Consider the following 25,719-nt stretch of genomic DNA (forward strand, 5'->3'; position numbering starts at 1 on the left):
TGATGCTCCTCCCTCAGCCTCCAAAGTAGCTGGGTCTACAGGCATGTGCTAAGAAAAAAAATTTTGTTCCATAATTCTTTAGGAACAACTTAGCCAGAATTATATGTCCAATTGTATTAGTAAAAAAAAAAAATGCATTGTATTTTTAGACGCCCTATTTCTTATAGCATATACATAGTAAGTAGGACCATTAAAGATCAGTAGGATACATAGTTGCCATTTCAGATAGGATATTTCAAATGTTTTAGAAATTACAGCTTATATTGATTATGTTCTCACCTGTAACTAGCATAGGTGCCAATTATGTAAATGAGTTACTTTTTCCTCACTTAAAGCATTTTCTAATCTAAACCAATATTCTAAAGTCTTTTTTATAATCTCCTTTAAGAATTGGATGATAGCTATGGGCCCTGTCTTCTAGAAAACTGAATGTACAACATAGACACAAAATTTTGCATAGAGTTTCATGGAGTTCATAGGCCCAAAGTCTATCCATAGTTCTTAGGTTTAAATCACTGTTCTATCCAGTGGTTAAGAGGATAAAATTTTATAGGATTAGACCACTGTTGGTATAAAGTAGACACATTGGGGCTGCACTGTTTTCGTGTTGGAGGAATGAGACATAAGAGGTTTGGAGATTATTTCCCAAAGCCTACAGTTAAGCATCCGTGCATTCGTTTTAACTATTTTGATGAATTTTTTTTCAAACTGTATTATGTTCTTTCCTACCTTCTAAAAAAGAATTCATTGAACGTAAGTTTACTTTTTCTAGTTGATTTGGGGCTGTCATTGATAATATTATTATGTGGTATTCTGATTTAGTGATAGTTTCAAGGCTTCTTAGGGGTGTGTATAGCTGTTTAATCCATCTAAATGCCTTTACTCCCCAGCTAAATGACTTGGACTGCTCTGCTTTTGCAGTGAACCATTATATAGCATCTTACTCCCATCCTCATCATTAGTCTTCACAAGCTGCTAAGTTTCTATAAATGAGGGTGCCTGAACTATGTTTGTTAAAATTATGCAAAAGATCACAAGACTTCCAGTGAAGCCAGTAGGACTTTCCTCTATGAATAAAGTGCATGGGCTTTGCATTTCCTGGTTGTTCAGCAGATGTTTTGCTTACTTCCTGTTTCCTTGCTTTTATCTAGATAGCTCATGTGCCAGTTAATCTCTTGCTACATTTACTGTGAAACTTGGGTGTCTGAGAATGCTTCCCAAGTTTTTTATAACATAGTTCTAAATCATTGAATGTTTTACTCAGTCTCCTGCTAAACAATATTATTCTGAATCAATATTTCTACCTCAAAGAATCAAATAACGTGGTCTCTTTCCAGTTTGCTTGAAAATGAATTAATAGAATTTTCTCGTTAAGGATTTTTATCCAATAAACTATTAAATTTTTGATGTCCACTTACACAGTTACTAATAAGCAATAGTAAGCAAATTATCTTCAGGACAGTTAGATTAATGTGTGGCAAATAAGTGTTAATCAAACAATCTGATTACTTGACAGCTTTTTGTTGATTAGTTGCTTATGCTTATGATTATGGTTTTATATTAGTATAATGTAGTCATATTCTACAAGGAAAAATTCTCCCAGTTGTATGCTGAGATTGAGTTATTTTTATTCTAGTGTCTTTGTGAATTATCCATTCTCATTTTTTGCATTTTTCATATGTGACTACACCAAACTGACTCTTATACTTCCTTTAGTTGGGTTTTTTACATTCATGCTTCTGCATGTACTCTATCTAGAAGTCCCTTTTTTTCCTTCTTCCCTTGTGTAATCTGATGTCCTTTAAACCTCAGATTGTCAGCTCTTTATAGATGTTGTTTTAAACCTATAGCCACCTCAGTGTAGCTATTCCTTTATTATACTTTCTTAGCCGCCTTAGCAATAACATCTGGCTCAGGATAGTCATTACTTTTGTTGGTCTCTTCCCCTAGTCTTTTAGCATCCTCAGTGGTAAGGACCATAGTACTGGGGGCATAAAGGCATTTAGTAAATGTTCTTCAGAGAACAACACGTCTTTCAGATGTGCTATCATCTGAATTACTTTGAAAACCACACCTCTAAATTTCTGAAGTTTTTACTAAGCATACTAATAATAGATTATTAACAAATTTATCTTTGAAATTCCTTTCTATATAATTTGATCAGATATCTACTTTTGGAAAACCTGTTACTAGTACAATAATACAGGGGAGAGAATATAATAGCTTGAACCAGTTGGTTGTAGTGGAAGTGGTAAAATGAGTCCCATTTCCAGTCTCTTTAAAAGTAGTCCTCACAAGATTTGATGGAGGACTAGATGCTAGGAGCGAGAGAGGCGAGTCAAGGATAACCTCAAGGATTTGGACATCAAGAACTAGAGGGATGATGTTGTCTTTTTTAAAATCAATACATGAAACTGAGCATGGGTTGTGCACACCCTTCCCCACACCCACAAAATCACTTCCAGCCTACGTAGTCACTGTGTTCCCATGTCAGCAAAATCACTTCTAGCCCTTGCAGTGTGGAGTGGCTAAAATTCAAGCAGAAACCTGCAGTTTTATTGGTTTGAGTATCAGAGGATGGAGTTCAGGGCTGGCAGACAGCCTGGAAATGGAGGAGAGGAGGGGAGGAGCCATTCAATCTGCATCAGAAATCCTCAGCTGACATGTAGTTTGCTCATGCAAAGGGAAACACCAGAGAGGCTATAACTGAAAAATTTAAAAAGATGAGCACAGATTTCAGCTTTTGTCCTCCTCAGGGGAGATAGACTTTGGAATTTTACTTAGAAAATTTAGTAAACACCCCAGGATTTTCATGGAAATCTTAAAATGGTGGTGATTTAGGAGTAAAGACTCTCCCAGGATTAATAACCAAGTATTGTCAGGCATGATGGCCTGTAATCCCAGCTACTCAGTTTATTTAATTTCCAAATATCTGAAGGATTTTCTAGATACTATAAACTTATTAACTGTTGTGGTCAGAAAACTTATTTTGCATAATATCCACCTTTTGATGTTTACTAGACTTATGACTCAGTATGTGGTCTAGCTTGATGTATGTACAGGAAAAGGACGTGTTCTTTATTTATTTGATGTAATGTTACATAAATGTAAATTAGATCAAGTTGATTCAGCATATTGTTTTAAATTTATTTAAGTAGATTTTCCTAGCCTATTCTGTCAATTACTGAAAGAAAAAATATCAAAATATTCAACTCTGTGGATTTGCCTATTTCAATTCTGTATCTCTCCTCCAACTGCACTGAATTTATTATTAGGTACACAAACATTTTGGATCATTATGCCTTCCTCAGAAGTGCTCTTTTTGTTATGAACTTTACTTTTACTTTTCTGGTAAAAGTTGTCTTGAAGACTACTTTTTCTAGGATTAGTGCTAAGTTTACATCATGTCTTTTCCCATCCAGTTACTTTCATCTTACCTATACTTTTATATTTAAAGTCATACATTATAGAAAGTATACTATTGGATCTTGCTTTTTAAAAAATCTAGTCAGTTTTTAATTATCAAATACAGTTCATTATTAATAATTATTGATAAAGTTGGGTTTAAGCCATTATTGTGCTGTTTGTTTTATATACTATTGGATCTTGCTTTTTAAAAAATCTAGTCAGTTTTTAATTATCAAATACAGTTCATTATTGATAATTATTGATAAAGTTGGGTTTAAGCCATTATTGTACTATTTGTTTTCTATTTTCCCCTTCTGATTTTTGGTCCTTTATTCTTTCTTTCTTGCCATTTTTATTATTTTGGGGGTGGGAAGAAAGGACTGGTTAGTTATATGCAGTTTTTTTTCCTCTTAAGTGTCTGTTATTTAATATACAGCCTTAACTCATCAGTCTTCTTAAAATTATATTTGTGACCCTTCATAAATATAAGACCCTTAAAATAATTTACTTCATCCCCTTCATTTGTGCTACTATTGTCATACATTTTATATTGAGATATGCTATAAAACCTACAACTCAGCATTATAAATTTTACATTAAAAAGTTGTTTTTGAAGAACTGAGAAAAGAGAAAGTAATTCTTGCATTTATCGACATATTTACTGTTTCTCGTGTTCTTCATTGCTTCTTATAGACCTAAGTTTCCATTTGGTATTATTTCCCTTCAGCATGAAGAATCTCCTTTAGCATTTCCTATCATGATACCTGTTGACAATGAAGTCTCTCAGTCTCTCTTATATAACTAAAGGATGTTTTCATATTTGAAGAAAGTTTTCATTAGGATAATTCTAGGTTGAGAACTTTTTTCCTTCAAAATTTTAAAGTTTGGTGACTTCCTATGTGAAGTTAGCTGTCAACTGTACTGTCGTTCCCCTACATGTAACCTGTCTTTTGTTCCTGCACTTAGAAGATTTTTCCTTATTATTACAGATCCTAATGACATTAAAAAACTAATAACTGTTTTGAGCAACTTTCTATCAATAAATTTGCCAATTCCCATGGATAGACCAATTCCTAGAAAAACATAGCTTATCAGAACTGAAACAAGCAAAAGTAGGACATCTGAAAAGCCCTCTGTGTTTGAAGTAATTTGTGATTTAAAAAATAACTCCAGTTGAGATAGCTTTACTGGCAAAGTTGGCCAGTTACTTAAAGAAGAAATAATTTCAACCTCAAACACAAAACTCTTAGAAAATAGAAGGAAAAGCTGAGCATGGCACACATCTGTAATCCCAGGCACTTGGGAGGCTGAGGCAGGATCACAGGTTCAAGGCCAGCTCAGCAACTTTAGCATGAGCAACTAAGCAAGACCCTGTCTCTAATTAAATATTAAAAAGGAATGGGATGTGGCTCAGTGGTTAAGCACCCCTGGGTTCAATCCCTAGTACCAAAAGGAAAAAAATACTTATGAACTCATCTTTTGAAGACTGCGTAATTCTGATACTAAAACCAAAGATTTTATGAGAAAAAATACATAGGATGAATCAAATCCAGATAATACATCATAACCAAGTAGAGTTTGTCCTAAGAATGCAAAGTTAAATATCTGAAAACCAGTTCATATAATTCATATTAACGTACTGAAAGAAATAAACCATGTAATTATCTCTGTTCATAAAAAGTTCTTTGACAATATTTAACCTGTTTATGATTTAAAATAAAAAACTCAATAACGTCTAGAAGATAACCCTTAATCTGATCAAAGGTGTATGTAATCTGGACTTAACAAAGCAAGGATTATCCACCTTGTTAAAGTCTGTTCAACATTTTACTGGAGATTTCAGCCAAGAAAAGGCAGTTACTTGCAAAATCTTAAAGAATCCACAGAACAGCTTCTTGGACTAAAAAATAAATTTTGTAAAACTTTGAGATTCAAAATTACACAAATCAATTGTATTTTTATTAACTAGCAGCAGAGAGCAAAATTTTTTAATTATATTCTTTTCAATAGCAGTTCCAAAACACTCTAAAACACTTAGAAAAACTAACAGAAAAAACAATGTCAAAAAGGTGGAACAAAGGTCTAGGACTAATTTCCAAACTCATAATCAGGGCTGTCATGAAGACTGTGGTACCTTTGTAGCTTTAGCATAACAGGGAGATCAGTAAACTGACAGGAGTGTCCAGAAAAAAAACATTATCAATTCAGTTTTGACAATGTTTCAACAAAGGTATGGAAGCAATTCAGTAGAATTTGCAGCCATGGGATGTGCAAGAATTTCTTAAGGAGGGTATTGAAAGTACTGATGTTTTTTCCTAAAAAATTTAAGTTGGATTTCATTGAAAATAAAAACTCTCCTGGACTTTCTCTCTTCCTGATATTATCACTTTTTCTTTTTCTTCTTTCCTTCCTTTTTGTTGATGATGATGGTGGTATTGGTGGTTAATATGATGGGCATAAAATATGGTGGTTCTAATTTGTCAAAAATTGGGGGGTTTTGTTTGTTTTTGAACACGAAGCTAATTTTCACCAAATTTGGGGAGTTTTTTGCTTATTTCCTCAAATAATTTTTTTCTTCCCCTTTTCTCTCCTTCTAGAGCAACAATTATGTTTATGCTGATTTTCTTAATATTGTCTCACAGACTTGAAACTCAATTCATTTTTCTCTTTTTTAAGTTCATGTAAATGTTTCATTTATTATACTTTTCAGCTCTACAGTTTAAATTTTTTTAAATACAGTTTACATTTTTCCATTGAGAGTTTATATGTGTTCAGTCATTATTAGCATATTTTCCCTGAATTACTTGAACATGTTTTTAGAGTAGCTGCTTTGAAGTCTTTGCCTGTTAAATTTAACATCTATGTCAGAGTTGTTTCAGTTGGCTGCTTTCTTCCCCAGGTTATGGGTCACATTTTCCTGTTTCTTTCCATGTCTTTTTTTTTTTAGGTAAAAAGTGGACATTATAGATAATATATTCCAGTATGTCCCAATTCTGTTCATGAGTTTGAAGGCTTGCCTACACTGAAACTGTAAGGTCTTCCCTGTGTGTGGCTACTGGTGTGTCTGCTTAAACTTCCCCCACCCAACCCTGGCCTGGCCAGCTCCCAGGGCTCTCACCTGAACTTGCACAGTTTAGAGACCAACAAATGATTTGAGCAGAAAGCTTATATACCTCAAAGGTTCACACCCTGTCACCTTAGGTTTGTCTGAGCTGTAGAAAATATTCAAAGTCAACACATTCACAAGTCCCTCCAGATTTTCAATTTTGTCAGATTACCTAGGGTACTTTACGTACATACATACTTGAGTCATAAGTCAGACATCTGGACAGTTTTTTATCATCTCAGCCTTCCAGAGCTCTCTTGCTCCCAGGATTTCATCCTGAATCTGTGCCTCCGGACAGTAAAACTTTTTTTTTCACTGCCAGAGCTGGGGATAGGAAAACACCCCGGGACCAAAAGACCAAGAACTCTTACGCTGTGCAGTTTTTCATGAGTAAGCACGTCTCAGATTGTTGTCTGCCCTTGGTCGTTTTCAGTGATTTGCCCAGTTTTGTACTTGCTGCTGTGGTTTGAATAAATGTCCTCCAAAAGTCCATGTGTTAAGACATTGGTCCCCTGGGTGGTCCTCTTGGGAGGTGTTAGAGCCATAGGAGTTAGAACCCTGTGGGAGGTCTTTGGGTCACTGTAGGCATACCCTTGAAGGGCCCTGGTCTCCCTCTAGTCCCTGGCCATGAAGTGAGCAGTGTTGCTCCACCACACTCCTGCCATGATGCCTGTGTCAGATTTTTCACATCTGTGACTAAATGACCCAACCAGCACAACTGTAGAAAGGAAAGATTTATTCAAGGACTCACGGTTTCAGAGGTCTTAGTCCAAAGAAGGCTGGCTCCATTCCTCGGGACTCCAAGTGAGGCAGAACATCATGGTGATGTTCTGGCATCATGAACATCATGGCAGAGGAAAGCAGCTTGCATCATCAGGAAGCAGGGAGAGAGGAAGAGAGAGAGAAAGAGAGGGAGAGAAAGAGAGGGGGGGAGGGGAGGGAGAGAGAGAGAGAGAGAGAGAGACTCTCCAGATACAAAATATATACCCCAAAGCCACACCCCAGTTCCAGTCTCCTCCAGCCACACCTTACCTCTTCAATTAATCCAGCCACACCCTACCACTTCCATTAATCCTGTGAGGGATTAATTTGATGATTGGGTTAAGACTCTTATAACCCAGTCATTTTTCCTCTGAACCTTCCTGCATTGTCTCACATCCAAACCATCACACCCTGCCTCACCACGGGCCCAAAGCAGTGGAGCCCTTTGATTATGGACTGAAACCTTCAAAGCTGTGAGCCAAAGTAAACCTTTTCTTTTTGTAAATTAACTATCTCAAATATTTTGTTACAATAATGTGCAGCTGGTTAATATATGCCTTTTGTGAAACCAGAATCACCCAACTTTCTTACACTATTATCAAAAATAGAATCATGATTATTTTGTTTTTGTTGTGTCCCTTGGGGCCAGTATTGTATTGGTAATAATTTTTTTTGAGAAATAGTTCACATATAAAATTCACTCTTTTAAAAATATAAAATGTATTGGTTTTCGTCTTATAGTCAGCCCTCTGTATACCCAGGTTCCACATCCAGTGATTTAGCCAACCACAAATCAGACTTGTAGTTAGACCTATGATGCTACATCTGTGCTGAACATGTACAGACTTTTTTTTCCTTGTTACTATTCCCTAAATGATGCAATGTAACAGTTACTTTGATTACTTTTGAATAGTATTAGGTATTACAAATAGAAATGACAATGTACATGGGAGGATGTATTAAGGTTATATGCAAATACCATGCCATATTATATAAGGAACTTGAGCATCCAAGGATTTGGGAATTCATGGGGGTAGAGGTGGGGGACCCTGGAATCAAGCCCCCATGGATACTGAGCAATAACTGTATTCATAAAGTTGTACAGTCACCACTAATTCCAGAACATTTCATCATCCAAGAAAGAAATCCTGTACTTACCAATAAGTCCTCCCTACTCCTCTCTTCTCCCATCCCCTGGCAATCACTAATATACTCTCCGTCTCCAGAGATTTGCCTATTCTAGTCATTTTATGTAAATGAAATCATACAATACGCAGCCTTTTGTAACAAATTCTTTTTCTTAACATAGTGTTTTAGTACTAAATTATTCCTTTCATGGCTGAATAATAATCTAGTGAATAGATATATAACATATTGGGTTTATTGATTTATCAGTTGATGGACACTTAGGTTAAAATATGAATGATGCTGCTGTGAACATTCATTTACAGGCTTTTGCATAGATATATATGTCTTCAGCTCTCTTAGGTACGTGCATAGAAGTGGGATCAGTGCAGTATGTGGTAATTCTTTTTGAAGAGATGACAATTTTAACTGAAACCTGATTTTAGTCATTTTGTAGGACATTTACTGGCATTTTTATTGTGATTACTAATTTTGTAATTTTATTTTAGGCGTTTTCTGTTTATTGGGTTTTTTTTTTTTTTTCTTTTCTTCCTTTTTATTGGAATAATTAAGCATGTGCTTATGCACACATGTGCTCCTCCTCCTCCCCAGGAGGGAATATGGACATTCTATTTTGAATTGTAGAGAAATTTAAACTTAGGTGATTATATTAATGTCTACATCAATCCGTGTCTGTTCAAGCTGGGAGAGAATATTATCATGCTGATATCTTTTCCTGATATCTCTGTAATGAAGTCATCTGGAATTGTTATACTTGGGTCTTTGTTTCTTTTACCTTTTTACATTATTTTCATGACTTTTCTGTTCTCATCTATCAGTTTTCCTATTCCTTTGCCCAACACTGCTTATTATATACTATATCTGTCTTTTTCCTGGACTCAATTATTTGACAGGAGTATTTACTCAAGGGATTTTTTCACATAGACTTTGATAAATTTTCCAAGTCCTTGCATGTATAAAAATGTCTCTATTTTACCCTCTTGAATGATAGACTGGATTTAAAAATAATTTTTCTCTTAGAACTTTGAAGGTATGGCCCCATTGTTTTACTAGCTTCCATTTTAACTGATGAGAATTTTTATGTCAATGCGATTCTCAGTCTTTGAATTCTTCTCTCTAGAAACTCCTAGGAATATTCTTTTGCCTTTAAGTTCAGGTATTGTGCTGCCCAGAATTTAACTGTCTCTTTCCTTTTATCCTGCTTAGTACTTGATAGATGCTTCCCATCAGAAGATTTCTGCCTTTTTCATGGTAGAAATTTCCTGTAATTTTCTGCTAAACAATTTCTATTCTGTTTCTTGAATTATTAGTCATATAATGAAACTTTGAAATCCATTCACTATGACCCCAACTTTTCTCTTTTACCTTCTTTGTCCTTTTGTTCTGTATTTTTGAAGCTTCCTCAGTAAAATCTTCATCTTACTAATTCACATTGGACTCACTTCTGTTAGCACTACTAACTGAGGTTAGCCCTGACAGGACTTGCGTGTGTTTGGGAGCATCACACTTCCTCCATATGCAGTATTGTAACTTGTCCAGAAATGACAAAAATACAACAGTGAAAGGGTATGTGTCTATATTGTGTATTCAGCAAATCCAAAGATCAAGTCCACATGCAAATTTTTTAAATTCTCTGGCTAGAATCTCTGTGGTGTCCTGTCAGTACCCAGAGATGTGTGTCTCCTCTGCCTGTACCCCAAGTGTTTTATACTCCTGATTTCCTCAGTTGTTATCCTCTTAATTGCATGCATTTCATCTTCAGAGTAATGTTTTTCCTCATCTATTTGTTTATGGTCCTGGTAATTTGCTCATCTTTGTGTTTTACAATCCATTCAACTACTTGAGTGTCCTCGTGGTTTTGAGGAATGGGCAGGAGTGCTGCTGCTTGTCTCCTCAGGGTCACCTGCTGCCTCTGAGATCACACTCTGCAGCCCACTGTGCACCTTTGCTGCTTCAGCTTGTGGACACTTGACCCAGCTATTCCAGATGCAGCTCATCTGATAATCATCCTGATATGTAACTGAGTCCCTCCCACTCCATCTGTCTGTGTCCACTAATGGGCTTAAAACTCTGCCTAACCACTCCTGCTTTTACAGACATTTTATCCCACATTTGACTCAGGCTGTGGCTTCCTGCAGTTATTCTCTCCTTCACCTTCATGTTATCTTTTCTGCTTCCAGGACATTTACTGATAGTATTTCCTATTTTTCCCATGCATTTATGGTTGGTATTTATCTAATGTAAATGCCATTTCCTCAGAGAAGTTTTCCCTAACCACCCAATTTAAAGTAACTTCACAATTACAGTCTGTCGCATCATTGTAGCATTTATCTCTAGTTAATATTTATTTGTCCTCTATCAGTCTTTCCAGATTTAAACATAAGCTCCATTGGGGACCTTGTGTGTTCTGTTTACTGTTCTATCATGAGCAGTTAGAATAGTGCTTGGTATATAGTATATCTTTTTTAAATACACATACACACCCACAACTTCTTTAATGGCCCAAATTTTAGATTTTATAACAGGAAAACTGGCTTAGCATATATTCTATATTAACCTCTCATTTTGAGACAAAAAGCTCTTTATTAGCCAAATAATTTTCTTTGCCAAAAAACTATACTAATCCATTGAATAATATAAAATGTAAAGTTCTTAACCTCCAACATTTTGACCCACAAGTTTTAAAACAAAACTTGAGGGAGATGTAAAAGCAAAAGTTTTTATATTCTAAGAACAGCATTATACAGTGACCAGCAAGCAGAATTATATTTGCCTGTAGTTTCTATGACTGTATGAGATGTATTTTATTCTCAAGTAAATTGGAAATCACAGTGCTTCATATTTTATGCCATAGTATAATGGAGTTCCTTCACCTCAAACTTCTGTGCCTGAATTTTTAAACCCTTAAATTAGTTGAAGGATTTATTCCACCAGATAAAATTTTTGCTTTTGTCCCTGTACCTCCTAGAGTAAATTTTGTGGCTTTAGGCTTTAGTCAGCTGACCAATCAATATGTGATGGTCATGAACACAGTTTTTTAGTTCAGAAACATTGTTTTGAGGGTTCATTTTTTTATTTTCTTTTTGGTACCGGGGATTGAACCCATGGATACTCTTTCACTGAGCTACATCCCCAACACTGTTTTATTTTTTATTTTGAAACATAGTCTTAACCAAGGTGCTTAGGACCTTGCTAAGTTGCTGAGGCTATTCTTGAACTTGCAGTCTTCCTGCCTCAACTTCCCCAGTCACTGGGATTACAGGCACAGTGCTATCATGCCCAATTACTCTTAATTAAATTACTCTTAATTAAATATTAGACTGGAAAAATAGAAAAAAAATCTGCTTAGGTAGTCATATTTAGTACTTATGTAGTAACTCCCATGAAAGAAAATTCCATGTCTCAGCCTCTATTTAAATAGGTTTCTCTTGCTTAGTATTTAGTCATTTGTTTCCATAGAATTTAATGTTACTAAATTGGTAGCATTCTTCTTTTCTACATTATGATCAGATTTATTCCCACATTTTTCCTTGACAGTGTTTTAATTTATATTGAAAAAAGTAAGAAGGAAATTAATTTATAGAAAATAATCAAAATTAATCTGTTTCATAAAACAAAAAATACCTACCATCTAGAAGTCTACTGTAGGTTATATGTATTTCTACCATCAAGAGGAAGAACTTAAACTCTACAGACTGTTAATTTCTTACCTTTGTAATTCTGATGGGAAATTATTTTTAATTTTGTCTTATTATTTAGGCAAAGATGCAATTTACACAATTCCAGTAAAAAACATTCTTGCTGTGGAAAAACTGGAAGAGAGCTCTTTCAATAAGAAAAATGTAAGTTATATAAATATTTAAAGCATTTTAAACTATATGTGTATTATTTAATATTTTTAAGATGTTATTTTATTATTTACCAAAATTAATGATTTATAACTTGCTACCTCATACTCAGTCTTAAAATTGTCCATTATTGATGCCTCGTCTAGTCTGCCTACTTTATTAAGTTAAAGGAACTTTTCTCAGTACTTCCCTATTACACTTTTCTGTATGACATTCAAGTCTCTAAGTGATATCATCCCAACCTGTTTGTCTTGTTTTATCTTCTGCTGCTACTCAACACACATGATCCACTCAAGCTAGCAAGATGATGTCCTCATTCCTCAGTATTTCCCCACTGCTTTCCCTTCTACTTTTCTCTCCATCTGAAATTTACTCCCTTTATTCTTATTTACATGAAAATCCATTCCTCTCAACATGTGTGGCTCCTGGAAATTACAATGTGTTATATTACTGCTTAGTACTATCTAACTCAGATTGTCTTTGAGACTAACTTGCTTAAAAAGCAACAATTCATAAGATATCTTGGCATCAGGTATCTAGCCAAGGATTTCTGTTACACACTTTTTTCTGTTATGTGTACTGTGTTGTTTTTTGAAGACTAACTTTTTATCTTAATTGCCTATGAAGATGTTCCAGGTAATACATACAGAGAAACCACTCTATGTCCAGGCAAATAATTGTGTGGAAGCTAATGAATGGATAGACATACTCTGCAGGGTGAGCCGATGCAATCAAAATAGGCTCAGTTCTTTCCATCCCTCAGCATATCTAAATGGAAACTGGCTCTGCTGTCAAGAGACTAGTGAAAACACTCCAGGATGCAGGCCATGTACTGCGTAAGTTTCTTTCCGATTAAAAAAGTTATGTTTTAGGCAGGAGTTGTGACTTGGTGGTAGAGCACTTGCCTAGCACGTGATGCACTGGGTTTGATCCTCAGCACCACATAAAAATAAATAAAGGTATTGTGTCCATCTATAACTAAGAAAAAAATTTTTTAATAAATTTAAAAAATAAAAAAGTGATGTTTCAAATTGTGGTGTATCCATACAATGGAATATTATTGACGATAAAAAACAATGAAGTACAGATACATGCTGCAATGTAGATGAACCTTGAAAATATTATGCTAAGTGAAAGAAACCAGACATAAAGACCACATATTGTTAAGAAAACATTTGTATAAAAAGTATCCAGATGGGGACTGGCGTTGTGGCTCGGTGGTGGAGAGCTCACCTAGCATGTGTGAGGCACTGGTTCGATCCTCAGTGTCACATAAAAGTAAAGTGAAGGTGATGTGTCCATCTACAATTTTAAAAAAAATTTTTTAAAGTGTCCAGAATAGATAAATTTAATAGAGAAAGAAAGTAAATTAGTGGTGACCAGGGATGAAGGGATGAAGGAATGGGGGTTGCTAACGAATATAGGATTTTTTAAAGGGTGATGAAAATGTTAGAAATAAGCTGGGTGTGGTGGCACACACCTGTAATCTCAGCCACTCAAGAGGCTGAGACAGAAGGATAACAAGTTCAAGGCCAGCCTTGGCAACTTATTGAGACCCTGTCTCAAAATAAAAAGGGCTGGGAAATATGACTCTGTGGTAGAACACCATGGATTCAGTCCCCAGTACTAAAATTAATTCTGAAATTAATAATGGTTGTACAAGTAAAAGGCAAAGAAAGAAAGGCAATGTTTAAATAGAAGCATAAACTCAAAGGACTGGGGGTGTGACTCCAGAATGCAATACTTGCCTAGCATGTGAGAGACCCTGGGTTCAGTTTCCAGTATCCACAATCCCCCTGCCCCCCACTCACTACCACCATAAAAGAAGCTTGAACAAGATATCAAGGAAGAGCATTTAACATTCTCTTTATTTATTTATATGGAATAGCCATAGTCCTATAGACTTACGTAATAATGTATTGCTTTTGTGATAGAGTATAGGTTATGAAAATGAGTTTGTTAAAACTCTCTCCTTATATGTAGTCAAATAATTACCAAATCTCTCTTGATTCCATTTTCTTTAACTATCAGTGAAACTAAACTTCTAAAGTTCCTTTTACAAAACTCTTGATTCTAGTTTTTGTCCCAATCGAAAGTCTTTGATATTAACAAAAGTCTTTGCTTTGTTAACAAAATAAAACTTTTTCAGTGTCTTTTAATTTCATTTTTACCACAGAGGTGTTCCTGCAGACATCCAAATAGATATTGATGAAGACAGAGAAACAGAACGAATTTATTCCCTTTTTACCCTCAGTTTACTTAAGCTGCAGAAAATGGAAGGTAAATACACAACTAATCTGTTTTTATAAAACTGTGAGCTTTTATTCCCAATTCCTGAAATATTGCTTTGGCATTATTAAAAAGTTGAAAGTGTTCCTAAATTTACCAAAGCTCACAAACCCCTAAATGGGATATTTTTCATAGGTATTCATGCATAAACCTGATGATCCTAATAATACAATTGATAAACTTTAGCCCTCTATGCACTTCAAAGGAAATCTCCCCAGAGACAGTTAAGACAGTTGAAAAGTGTCTATTTATACTGTAAGTTGCATTTATGGAATTTAGTTTTGTGATCAGAGATTTCACTGCTCCTTGTAGAGGCTTGTGGAACTATAGCTGTCTATCAAGGACCACAGAAAGAGCCCGATGACTATTCTAACTTTGTAATTGAGGATTCTGTAACAACCTTTAAGACAATTCAGCAAATAAAAAGCATCCTAGAGAAACTGGACGAACCTCATGAGAAGTATAGAGAGAAAAGATCAAGCAGTGCAAAATATGGGAGCAAGTGAGTATTTTTAAACTACTGTAAACATGTTTTTAAACAGTCTGAGACTCTCTCCCACCTTATCTTCACAACCAGCTGCAGGCCTGCTTACCCTTGACTGTCAGAGCCTTTCTCTGGTGCGTATCTCCCTGCCACTTAGAATCAAGGTGCTCATTGTTTTCTTCAGTCCAGCTGTCATTTTATCATGTTGCTGGTATACTTTATCCCTGTTCAGTCCTTCTCTATATTACCCATAATGCTTCATATGTAGTGAGTAGTTTAAAGAAAAAAACTTAGCCGTGGAATGTTAACAAGTACTTAGAGTTGATTTTGTGGATTCATCACAGATACAGAAGATACTAATAGTGGACGACAGCAAGAGCTAATGCGTAAAAGAGCTTACTCCAGCCCTGGGGCACCATACCTACTACTTCACCTCATATCACTTAGATCGCTTTTAGCAATAAGTTAGGAGGTTCCTGATTGAAGTGACAAGAATTTTTTTAGTCTCCAAAATTAAGTCCAAACTTCTTCTGGTTTGGTCAATTCAGCAGCTCAATACTGTCATAAGATCTGCCTGCCATTCAACCATCCTCAGTGAGATGGTTTCTGTGTTCCTCAAATTTATCCCCCCATTGATACAGATGAGCTACAGTGGTTCAGAGGCCTGCATTTTTATAGTCCAAAGTCAGTAAAATCTGCGTTCCTACTCACTAAAAGAACCTTGTCTGGAGTACCCTCATTCTCTCTTGAAAACAGAGGGCTTCCCAGTACTGAACCAGAATCAGGGTCCTGTTTATAACCAAATGGATAGGGAGGGTTTGGTTCTAGGCCAGCAGTTAACAGTATTTGCCATAGTATCTACTCGCTCTCTCATTGATCCTCACATCAGTCCAACATGACTAACACAGCTGAGACTCAGGGAAGTTAAGTGCCTCACCCAAAGTCACACAGCTGATTAGTGGGAGGGCTTTGCATCCTGGCCCCACTGTTTTAAATATTCTTTGAAAATTTTGTGTGCTAATATATTTTTTTTTACTTATGAACAACATAAGTCAGTTTGACAGGTGTAAATATTTGTTTTTCCTGGATAGAAAGCTTCTTAAATTAGAAAGGTTTTATTGTAAACAACTGTCTTTATATATTGGTATAATTGATTCTCTTTTTAACAATACTAATACAGTTTTCTTGGAGCCCTGGAAAGTTTCTACATGAAGTCTTAGCCAGTCCTTGCCCATCCTCCTTATATAGCACCACCACCATAACTATATACACTGCACTACTACACCATTTTTATTTTTCTTTATTTAAAAAAAAAAAAAAAAAACCTGTCTTGTACTAAATATTTATTTTTCCTATACCAAAATGTAAGATCCATGATAACAAGGGTTTCATCTGTTTTGTTCACTGTAATATCCTTACCTTCTAGAATAGTAATAAGTGGTCAGTAAATACTTGTTGAATTAATGAAACAAAAGACTTGGGATGAGAAATTATCAGAAGAATATGCTTAATGGATTCTGTATTTGTCATTTTTTAAATTTGTATATTTTTTAACTTTTGAAAAATGGTTTTCTTTTACTGTTTTCTAGGGAAAATCCAATTGTTGGGAAAACATCTTAGAGTTTGACCAGTTGGTTCAGGAGAACTGGAAAATATTCTTCTTGGAGTTTTCCAATTCACCATATATTTTGTTCATAATATTTAAGAATGAGCATTGGCTTCAATGTCACCTGCATTCACATTGTATTTAATATTTAATGATTGAAGTTAACTGAAAATTCTGGTATTGCTGTTACTAGAGAATTTGAAACCCAAGATTTCCTTCATATCTTTGTGTGTCAAAGTCCATGTTTCTGCAACTTCTTTTTAGTAGAATCTTCCTAAAGAAGGTTCCTAAAGAAGCTTTGAAACAAAGGGAACACTTCTCCATTGCAGGAAACCATCTCTTGTTGTAACTCTCTGCTCTGTGGACTTGTGTTCACTACCATTAGTGCCTGCTCTATACTGCCAACGTTGGGTTCTACTAGAAAACTTCAATCCATGTCAATTCAGAGCTTTCCATTTAGTTCATCTGGACCCTCCTTCTTTTAAGAAAAGAAAAAGTTTTTTCCTTTGGTCCTTTAGTCATTACAAGTTATGATAGAGACAGTGACAGAAACTTCAGAAAACTGCCAGAGCATCCCTGAAAATTGTTAGATCCTTTTGCCTATTTAAAGATGTAAACAGAACTCAGGAGGAATCAGGGAATATGTGCTATTGTGTGCATCATGTTTACATTTGGGATGAGTGATGGCAGATGAAATAAAATGAGACCACTGAATTTTTTTTTTTTTTTTTTAAATATCAGGTACTCATTTTCTTGATTTGAGAGTTTAGATTAACGTGACTTCTAAGGACATCTCTTCTAAACCAGAAGAGAAAGTAAACAGTGAAAGAAGGTGATGGGAAAATCACTTGACATCACCTGCTGTTTCATGCTATAGTAAGGGCACTGTAAGGACGCCCTCTTCATAGTGTTAGATGGTGATCTAACGCAAGAACAGTCACTTGGCGCACTTTAATAATCTGGCCTGTCCCAGATTATACCTTAGATACTCTGTGGTATCTATCTATATGATCAGTTGAATGATCAGTGTTTAAGTGTAGAAATAGTGCTTTCCTGAAAATGTTTATATTTCATTGCTGTTTCCTTATTGCCTACTAGCAAAATGGAATTTGAGTCAGCAATTATTTGAATCCTGTTTTTCCATAGTAATTTACTTCTGTCCTAAAAACCATAACTGTACATTAGCAGTCGAAGCAAGTTGCCACCTTGAAGTTAAGAGGAGGGATACACTTTGCTTCATCAGTATTAAAAACCATGGTACTCTTTATTTTGTCTTTTTAAATTCAAAACATTTTCTAAATGTGGTACTTTGAACCTTGGAGTATTTACATATGTTCCTGTTTAAAACTGTGACTTATTTATGTAAGTCTAGCTAGTAGTACTTTTTTTTGTTTCCCTGAGCATAAGCTATATTTGAAAATATATTTGCCAATTATGTTATTGGTGGGTAATTGAATTGTTATTAAGTAATTATTTTTAAAAGCCATTGGCAATCAGAGTCATTCCATAAGTGACTGGGTTTCTCTAAACAACTTATAAAAATCAGTTACATCTGACTTAGCACTTGTCTGCATTATGATAAGTTATTACCTCTGATCCATACTAAAATCTGGAAGTCCTTTAAATTTTATGAATTTATAGATTCCATAAATCACACTGATTTATAAATGTGAATTTAGCCATTTAATAAATTTATTATGAATTTCATTCATATTAAAATTCCTCTTAGGATTCTCTAAAAAATGTCCACCTGCATTACCAGGTACCACTTGTTACTCCTTAGTGGCTTTTCTTTTCTTTTTTTACAGGCAAAAAAGTATATATATATAGATATATAGAGAGAGATACATATCTATATCTATATATATCTATATATATATCTATATATAGATATATATATTCTTCTAACATTTCTAATCCAAATCCCCAATTACAGTTATTTTTAAAGATCACAGGGCAATCAGAAGGACTTAGGCTGTGGGCATCTGTACCTTTGGATTTGAAGGAAGAGTTCAGTCATCTCACTATTTTCTTCACATTGACACTTTCAAACAACTATTTTGACTGGAAGTAAACAGCTTGGTACAGTCTAAAAAAGAAATGTGGGATTAATTTTCTTTTTGAGTTTTTGCATTAAGAAACCATATGGGTAGGGCCCTAAAACAACCAAGGGCCTTGCTTTCCTGGGGCCTCTTTACTCATGAACACTGGGTTTTAATACCCAATCTGCCTTCTTTGCCTTTTCTTGAAAGCATTTGAAAAAATACATGGCAGCTCACTTCTCCCTAAAAGCCTGAAAATCCCAGGAAGGACAGAAAAGGGTGATGGGGGGAAATTCTTGCTCTAAATGCCTACTCTGATTTTTGGTTTAACCATTTCCATCAATTGAAATTATGGCAATCTGTTGCTTGTTTTGTTTTGTTGTTTAGCTTTGTTTTGTTTTGGGTTTTTTTTATATTCATTTAATAAGATAATGGGCAATAACAAAGGTTTTTACTCCCAGGAATATAATTTATCAAATTGAACTATTTTATTTGCCAAAGAAATACGTTTTGTTAATCACGGGTAATGAATGAATGAAGTGTCAAAACCAGGCTTTTTTGATTTTACAAAAAAGATGATAATGTGGCTTTTGTTTCTGTTTCTGAAGCCTGATTTCATTCATTTACAGGAAAAGCTCATTCATGCCAGGTTTTGAAAAACTTTTTTTTTTCTTTTTTTTCTTTTTTAGTGAAAGTACCTTTAATTTGTTCTAACGGTACATCCTGTAAAGACAGAATTCTGCATAGCCTTTTAGGTGTCCTTACAGTATGTGAAAAATCTGAGACTCATTCTAGAGTTAAATTACCAATCTTGATTGATAGTATCCACTTTCATTTTTAACTTGGAAATTAATATGTTGCTAGTAAATATTGGTTTTTACAGTGTCCAGTTTGAAAATGTAAGTTATCAAAACTTAATATAGTGATTTTGTGTAACCATGTTGTATTGTTGAGAATGTATTTTTATTTAAATTTTATTTTCTTATCAAGAGTATTATAAAAATTAAAAACTTTTGTAACTGTCGCTTGGAAATAACCCAAATAAATTACAAAAAGCCTGTCTGTTCCTGTTCTTTGTGATAGCTTACTTACTGACTTAGGAATTTCTTATTTAAAATCACTGCACCTTGACTATTAGTAAGAAGTCTTAAAAAACAAAGCAGAACAAACTCTCTGGAATGGTCCAGTACTCTTTTCTGCCATTTAATGAGAGCAAGCTTTAATGGGCTGCGTTTGTGTTTGCTCATCCATTCACAGCCTTGTTTTGAGGACCTGTAGTGTTCAGGCACCAGTCTCCTATTCGTCCCCCAGGGGCTCACACATCTTGTGTGAGGTCTGGGTGAACAGTTTTAGAGCCAAGCCCGAATTTGACGTTTTAAAGAATCCCACTCTCTGCTCGTCTCAAAGAAGTCAGCATCTGACCACTCAGGTCCTGCATGGACACCTGCAGGTTAAGCTGCCCTGTACTTGACCTTCAGTGCATCTTCTAGTCCGAATTCCTTGCTGTGCCCTGTTGATGAGGTATCTAAAGAATATAAAGTAACAGCACCAAAGATTAGGTTAGTAGGTAAGTAAATGATGCCCCCAACGTGAAAAGCTGAGATCTTTACCCACAGTAGCCCCAGTAGCCCCTTTGGCATCCTTAAACAAACCTCTCACAAAACACTGCAGCCCAAGACTCCAGAAGAATTTAAGGTTAACAAAGAGTTAGGATTCCGATTCTGTATATTGAAACACCACAATCCCTCTTGTGCTAGCCCAAGTGTAAAAAAGAACTTGTAAGAACTATCAGGCTTAGGGTTCTGTTCTGAGATTAAAGAAAGATGGCTTAGGGTTCTGTTCTGAGATTAAAGAAAGATAGTTCTTTAAGGGAGAAGGGGTCATACTTGGAGGCTTTGGGTTTTGTTTTTTTGTTGTTGTTTTCCCCAAATTACATGATGCCAAAGTGAGAAATAGCTGAGATGAAGCTGAGTCCCTTCATCACACAAGAATACGGAAAAAGTCATAGCTTCATGCCGCTGGTCTAGGACTTCTGCTATACCTCAGTGGCAGGCGCTCGACTCCTCTTCAGACCCTTCAGAGGATAACCTGTTCTAGATAGACTCAGCATGGTCAAATAAGCTGACCAACACAGAGGCCTCTGGTCTTCATTCTTCATGTGCATCCTTACCTGAGGTTTGGTCTTTTGTGGCCAAAAAGTTCATTCTTTAGCATGTCGTTTTGCTATTTGATACCTTAGTTTGGATATAGTATTTACCACCATATTTCAAGCTTACGCCTGTGTTTTTATATTGACATCAGAAAAACAGACTTAATTAAGGTTCTATTAAGATGCATTTTGTTTTCTGCCTTACATTTCAAATCTTTGTTTTGTACTCTCTGCTTTTTACTGATCTGCTTTTTTGAGATGGAGTTCAGTCAGGTAAATAAATTTCACTTAACACAGAAGAATTCTTTGCTCTGGAACAGACACACAAGATTGTCTTCCAGACTTAACATATTTCCCAACTCCATCCAGAACCAAGCAGACTGCACTGCCTCTAGAGTTAAAGAAGCATCCGTGACTTTAGATGGATCCTCGGTACAGAATGGGGTAGATAAGCCCTAGAGAGGCAGATCAGAATCTCCCCGAGAAAATGCAGGAACCAAGAGAGGAAAGGGATATTGTTTGAAAAGGTACAGTTGATATTATAATTTTACATTGGGAAATAATCAACCTACCTTTGTAATATAAACTATCAAAAGTAGAGAGCAACAAAATCTTGCCTGCTACTTAGATGAGACCATGACTCTCACCTTTGGAGTCTGAGATTTTGGGGTTAATATGGAGCATTCGGTGTTTTGGTTTGTTTGTTTTGGTTTGTTTGTTTTTTCCCCTAGTGCTAGGGATTGAACCCAAGGTAATATGCATGTGAAGCAGGCATTCTACCCACTGAGCTATATCCCCTGCCCAGAGCATTTGTTTTTAAAGTTTGGGAAACCCTGACCACGAGTTAAATTTCAAAGCTTGACCCTGAGTCTTAGTCCTAAACCATACACCAAAAATTCCGTCAGAAGGGTAAGAATACAGCCAAAATCACTGCCTCCTTGAAGCTTGCATTGCATTGCATTGTGGGAGGAGAACAACAAAATGTGTCACGTGTTGATAGACACAGAGCAGAGTGACATGAGGAAGGGAGTCTGCAGATGGGATGAGCCGAGGATGCAGTTTAAGATGAGGTCTTGCCAAGGAAGGAGAGATTTGGAGCAGATTTGGAGACGGTGTTAAGGGAGACTTGTAGATGTGTGTGGGAAGATCCTCCTGGGCAGGAGACATAAAATGCATGGTACCCTCGAGAACACCAAGGGGATTCAAGTGGCAGGATGAGCGAGGGAAAGACACAAGCAGGAGCCCCTGTGGATGGCACCACGGAGTGACATGGTCCACCTACCTTTGAATTCCTCCTACCACTGTTAAGAAAAGTTCAAGGAAGCCAAAGGAGGAAGCAGGAGGACAGATAGGCTAGTACACCCACCAGGTGAGGGGGGCCGGTTTCTGCTTACGTTTGATGATAGAACCAGCAGGGTTTGTTGGCAGGTAGAACGTGGGAGACAGAAGAGTCTAGAAAGATCCAGTAGCCTAAGTAACTGGGAGAAGGAGGGGTGGTTTACTAAAATGGGGAGGACTATAGAAAGAGTAAGTTTTTATGTGTCTCACCTGTGTCCACGTTAGTGGTTCTGGAAGCCAGCCCCGTTGAAGTCACTAAGTACCAGCACTTATTCTATCCAGTTTTATAGATACAACTTCCTCACTAGATGGTAAATGAATCCAGGGGTAAGGAGGGCCTTTAAAGCACCCACGGCCCTTTACCCTGAGCTGAAGAAGGCTTGGAAATACTCTGCAGGAATGACACTGTTCCTCATGGTACAATAGCAGCAAGGGCTTGGTTAACCATCGTGGCTCAGCTGGAAGCTACCTTTGTGATCTTGGTCTTTGGGTTTTGGTTTCCCTAGATGCTTAAGATTTTAATATTTGATCTTCAGGAAAAAGGTATTGGGCTCCTGCTGTGAACAAAGCTGGCTGCTAAGCCCGGGAGCCTAAGCTGCTACCCTCAGTTTGCTCCTAATCAAGCTAGGGCCTGGAGCAGGGGAACCTGAGGATTTCTCACACGTTCAGTACCCCTCCCACCCTACCCAAGTGTGTATGTGGATGATTTGATTTCTTCCGTGAACCCCTCCTAACAGGATGTTTCCACGTCATAACACTGACATGCTTAGACCCCACACCATGGATTATCATCCTTTGATGAAAGAAGGAGTCCTGGTCATTCATGAAATAACCAACTTAAAAATGAAGCAGCTTGGTGGTGTCCTTCATCCCACAGGGCTGACTCGACAAGACACTGGAGGGTCTAGTAGTGCATTCTGAATGTTGCAGAGGACGTACTGGGTGATAGTCTGTCCTTCCTGTGCAGTTTGGATCCAGGTGTCTTCCCTCCTCTTGTCTGGCTTTGTCTTTGTAGCTAGCCACACTCCTACCCTTGTTTACAGGGAACATGGAGGAAATTAAAGCCTGTGGCCAGTAATCGTGCCATGATCATTTGGGGGTTCAAGTGGAGTTTTTTGGTGTTGGCTTAAAAGAAAACTAAAAATGCTAAATACCAAAAACATTCACAGGGCTGGGGTTGTGGCTCAGTGGTACAGCACTTGGCTGGCACGTGTGAGGCACTGGGTTCAATCCTCAGCACCACATAGAAATGAATAAAATAAAGGTATTGTGTTCATCTAAAATAGTAAAAAAAATTTACAGCCAGAAAACAAAGCAAATTACTATCTCAAACTAATTTTTATGATTAAATACCCTATTATCTTGTATCTTAGAAATTTTCAACACATTGTATTATTCTTAAATGCTTAAGGAAATTTAGTTATGAAATTCAAATGTCTAAATCCAATCACTTCATTTGAAAATATAACATCTATATACTGAGGGATCTATGAAGACTTTTATAAACAGACCACAAGAAATGTAGTAGGGAGGCAAACCATATAACCTGTGCACCTTCAGAAAGTGCCCAAGTCCAATTCATCTTTTTGTTTTGCAGCCATCCCAGCAAAGGGCACAGTTTCTAATTATAGTTCGGGATTTGTTTTCTCACATCTAGACCAGTTTTCCTGTAATTTTCTGCAATTTCAGTTCAACCAGCCCCAGAGCTTCTTTCTCTCAGATGAATCGACATGGGGAATTTAGGCTGGATGGACATGTCTCTGAGCTTGGAAACTGGACTCAGGGATCCTGGAATCTGTTCCAGCCACCCTGTACCTTAGGCAAGTCCCCACTGACTCCGGTCTCCATTCCTTTGTAAATTGGAGACAAAGGCCCCTGTTTCCCTTGTGCGGTTGTGTGGGGTCAAAACTAAGTGATCCACAACGAAGGGCCATACCTGTTAGGGAGGGGTGGTCACTATTCTCTGGGTCCCTAAATCTAAGTCTATGCTAAAGACCACCTGCCTGGCCATCTGTTCTTTCCCACTGTAAAACGTATCTCAGCTGAGGAAGAGAAGAGGTCATCTTTGTGGGAAGCGCAGCATTCGTTACCTCCAAGTAAGAGAAATGGCGCTCTCAATTTGTTCCACTCCTAAAGTCTTCGCTACCCTCTGAATCACATTCTAAGGATCAGCATTTTAAGAGTAACAGCTGGCCTTTTTCAAATTCCCGCCATCACCTGAACTTTCATGCCCTGGAGGTAGAGAGCTCAGGCCACCCTTCCCTCTCAGTCCCTCTCAGCTTGCATCCCAAGGTCCAGATCTCCAGTTTCAGGACAAAGTTCAGGTGTTGGACACTGAGAGCCGAGAGGATCCCAGCTCAAGAAGCAGTCTGGGGGCTGAAGGTGGGGGCACTGCTGTGCAGTCTGTGAGCGCTCTCTACATCACCCTCACGAGAGTCCAACACCGAGGAAGAACCTGCAGCCAGTGAAACTGACCTTCCGGAGGAGAAGGCTGTGACCCCAGAACTGTCCAAGTCAACAGGCCATGGCGGAAGCCTGAGTGCAAGGCTCCAGAGACCTAGAAAGCAGGCTCGAAAGTGCCTCTGAGGCTCAGCGGGAGGGAGAGAAGCAAGGGGCAGAGTCACAACATGCAGTTGGGCCCACTGACCAGCCCCAGGAGAGGCGCCCGGCAGGGGTCGCAGAGCGCCAGAAATAGGCAAGCTGGATGCAGACAGAGCAAGCGCCGTGGGAGGGAGGTGACTGCAGAGGTCTGACCTGTAGCCCAGCTCAGTGTCTGAGGTCCAAACAGGAAGTGCTGAGGACAGTTAGGGTAAGACATCGATAGCCAGGGCCCAGGGAGACAGGTGCACCATGGAGCTGCTACAGGACAGGGGCACAGGCTTGGGCCACACCCCTGTCCTGCCAAGCTCAGAAGCCATCTCCACCCCCATTTCCCCACACCCTGCTCAGCTTCTTCTCTGTAGCTGCCTGGCATGCCTGCTTGCCCCCAGCCCCCAGGCCCATGGACTCCTGGGACATGGTACTTGTTCCCAATGCTTCATTCCCTAAAAGAGCATCCTGCCCAGTGGTGAGGTTCTGCCTGGCCTGTGATGCCCTCTCAGGCAGCCTGGACAGAGAAGACACCCAAGCTCAGACTTCACGTACTCCCTCCCTCAAGCTGAGCTCCAAGGACTCGGCTCAGATACCCCAAACTTAAAGGACTTCCTCCTGACACAGCACGCAAGTTCAGACACCCCCAGAGAATCCAGGATAAACTTCCCCAAGCAGACTTGTTCCAGGGAACAGCCACAGCGGGCTGTTTCCAGGAACTTGTCAAGTACCAGGTGGACGTGACACCTTGAGACATCCCACCTACACCCAATGTCTGGGAACCAGCCAGAGTGGCCTTTTTACCCCTCTTCTTAATTCCCCTGTTTAAGTGCAAATCCCAGGGGTGAGGGGATGTCACTTCTCAGGCCTCTGTAAATCCTTTTCCCAGCGGTGACTTAATATTCTAGGGAGCTTCGGAAAGAAACACTGGACTAGCAGTTCTCGATGGGAG

General features: G+C 37.5%; 1 protein-coding gene across 6 annotated transcripts in view; it reads left to right on the plus strand.

The window, feature by feature from the left end:
* Nucleotides 1-24,173, plus strand: part of RASA2 (RAS p21 protein activator 2) — a gene marked incomplete at its 3' end in the record, with an annotated part of 109,828 nt that extends 85,655 nt beyond the window's left edge. For 2 of the 6 annotated variants that reach the window (XM_079100375.1, XM_079100376.1), the window contains exons 20-24: nt 12,182-12,264; nt 12,898-13,106; nt 14,447-14,550; nt 14,872-15,061; nt 23,868-24,173. In XM_079100375.1, coding sequence (XP_078956501.1) covers nt 12,182-12,264; nt 12,898-13,106; nt 14,447-14,550; nt 14,872-15,061; nt 23,868-24,036 — 755 coding nt within the window. Of the gene's footprint in view, nt 1-12,181; nt 12,265-12,897; nt 13,107-14,446; nt 14,551-14,871; nt 15,066-16,632; nt 20,061-23,867 lie in introns of those variants that run through there. The other 4 variants (XM_079100377.1, XM_079100378.1, XM_079100380.1 and 1 more) reach the window with 3 other exon arrangements.
* Nucleotides 24,174-25,719: the final 1,546 nt, after the last annotated feature.

This window comes from Sciurus vulgaris, assembly GCF_902686455.1.
Source record: "Sciurus vulgaris genome assembly, chromosome: 10".
Lineage (NCBI taxonomy): Eukaryota > Metazoa > Chordata > Mammalia > Rodentia > Sciuridae > Sciurus > Sciurus vulgaris.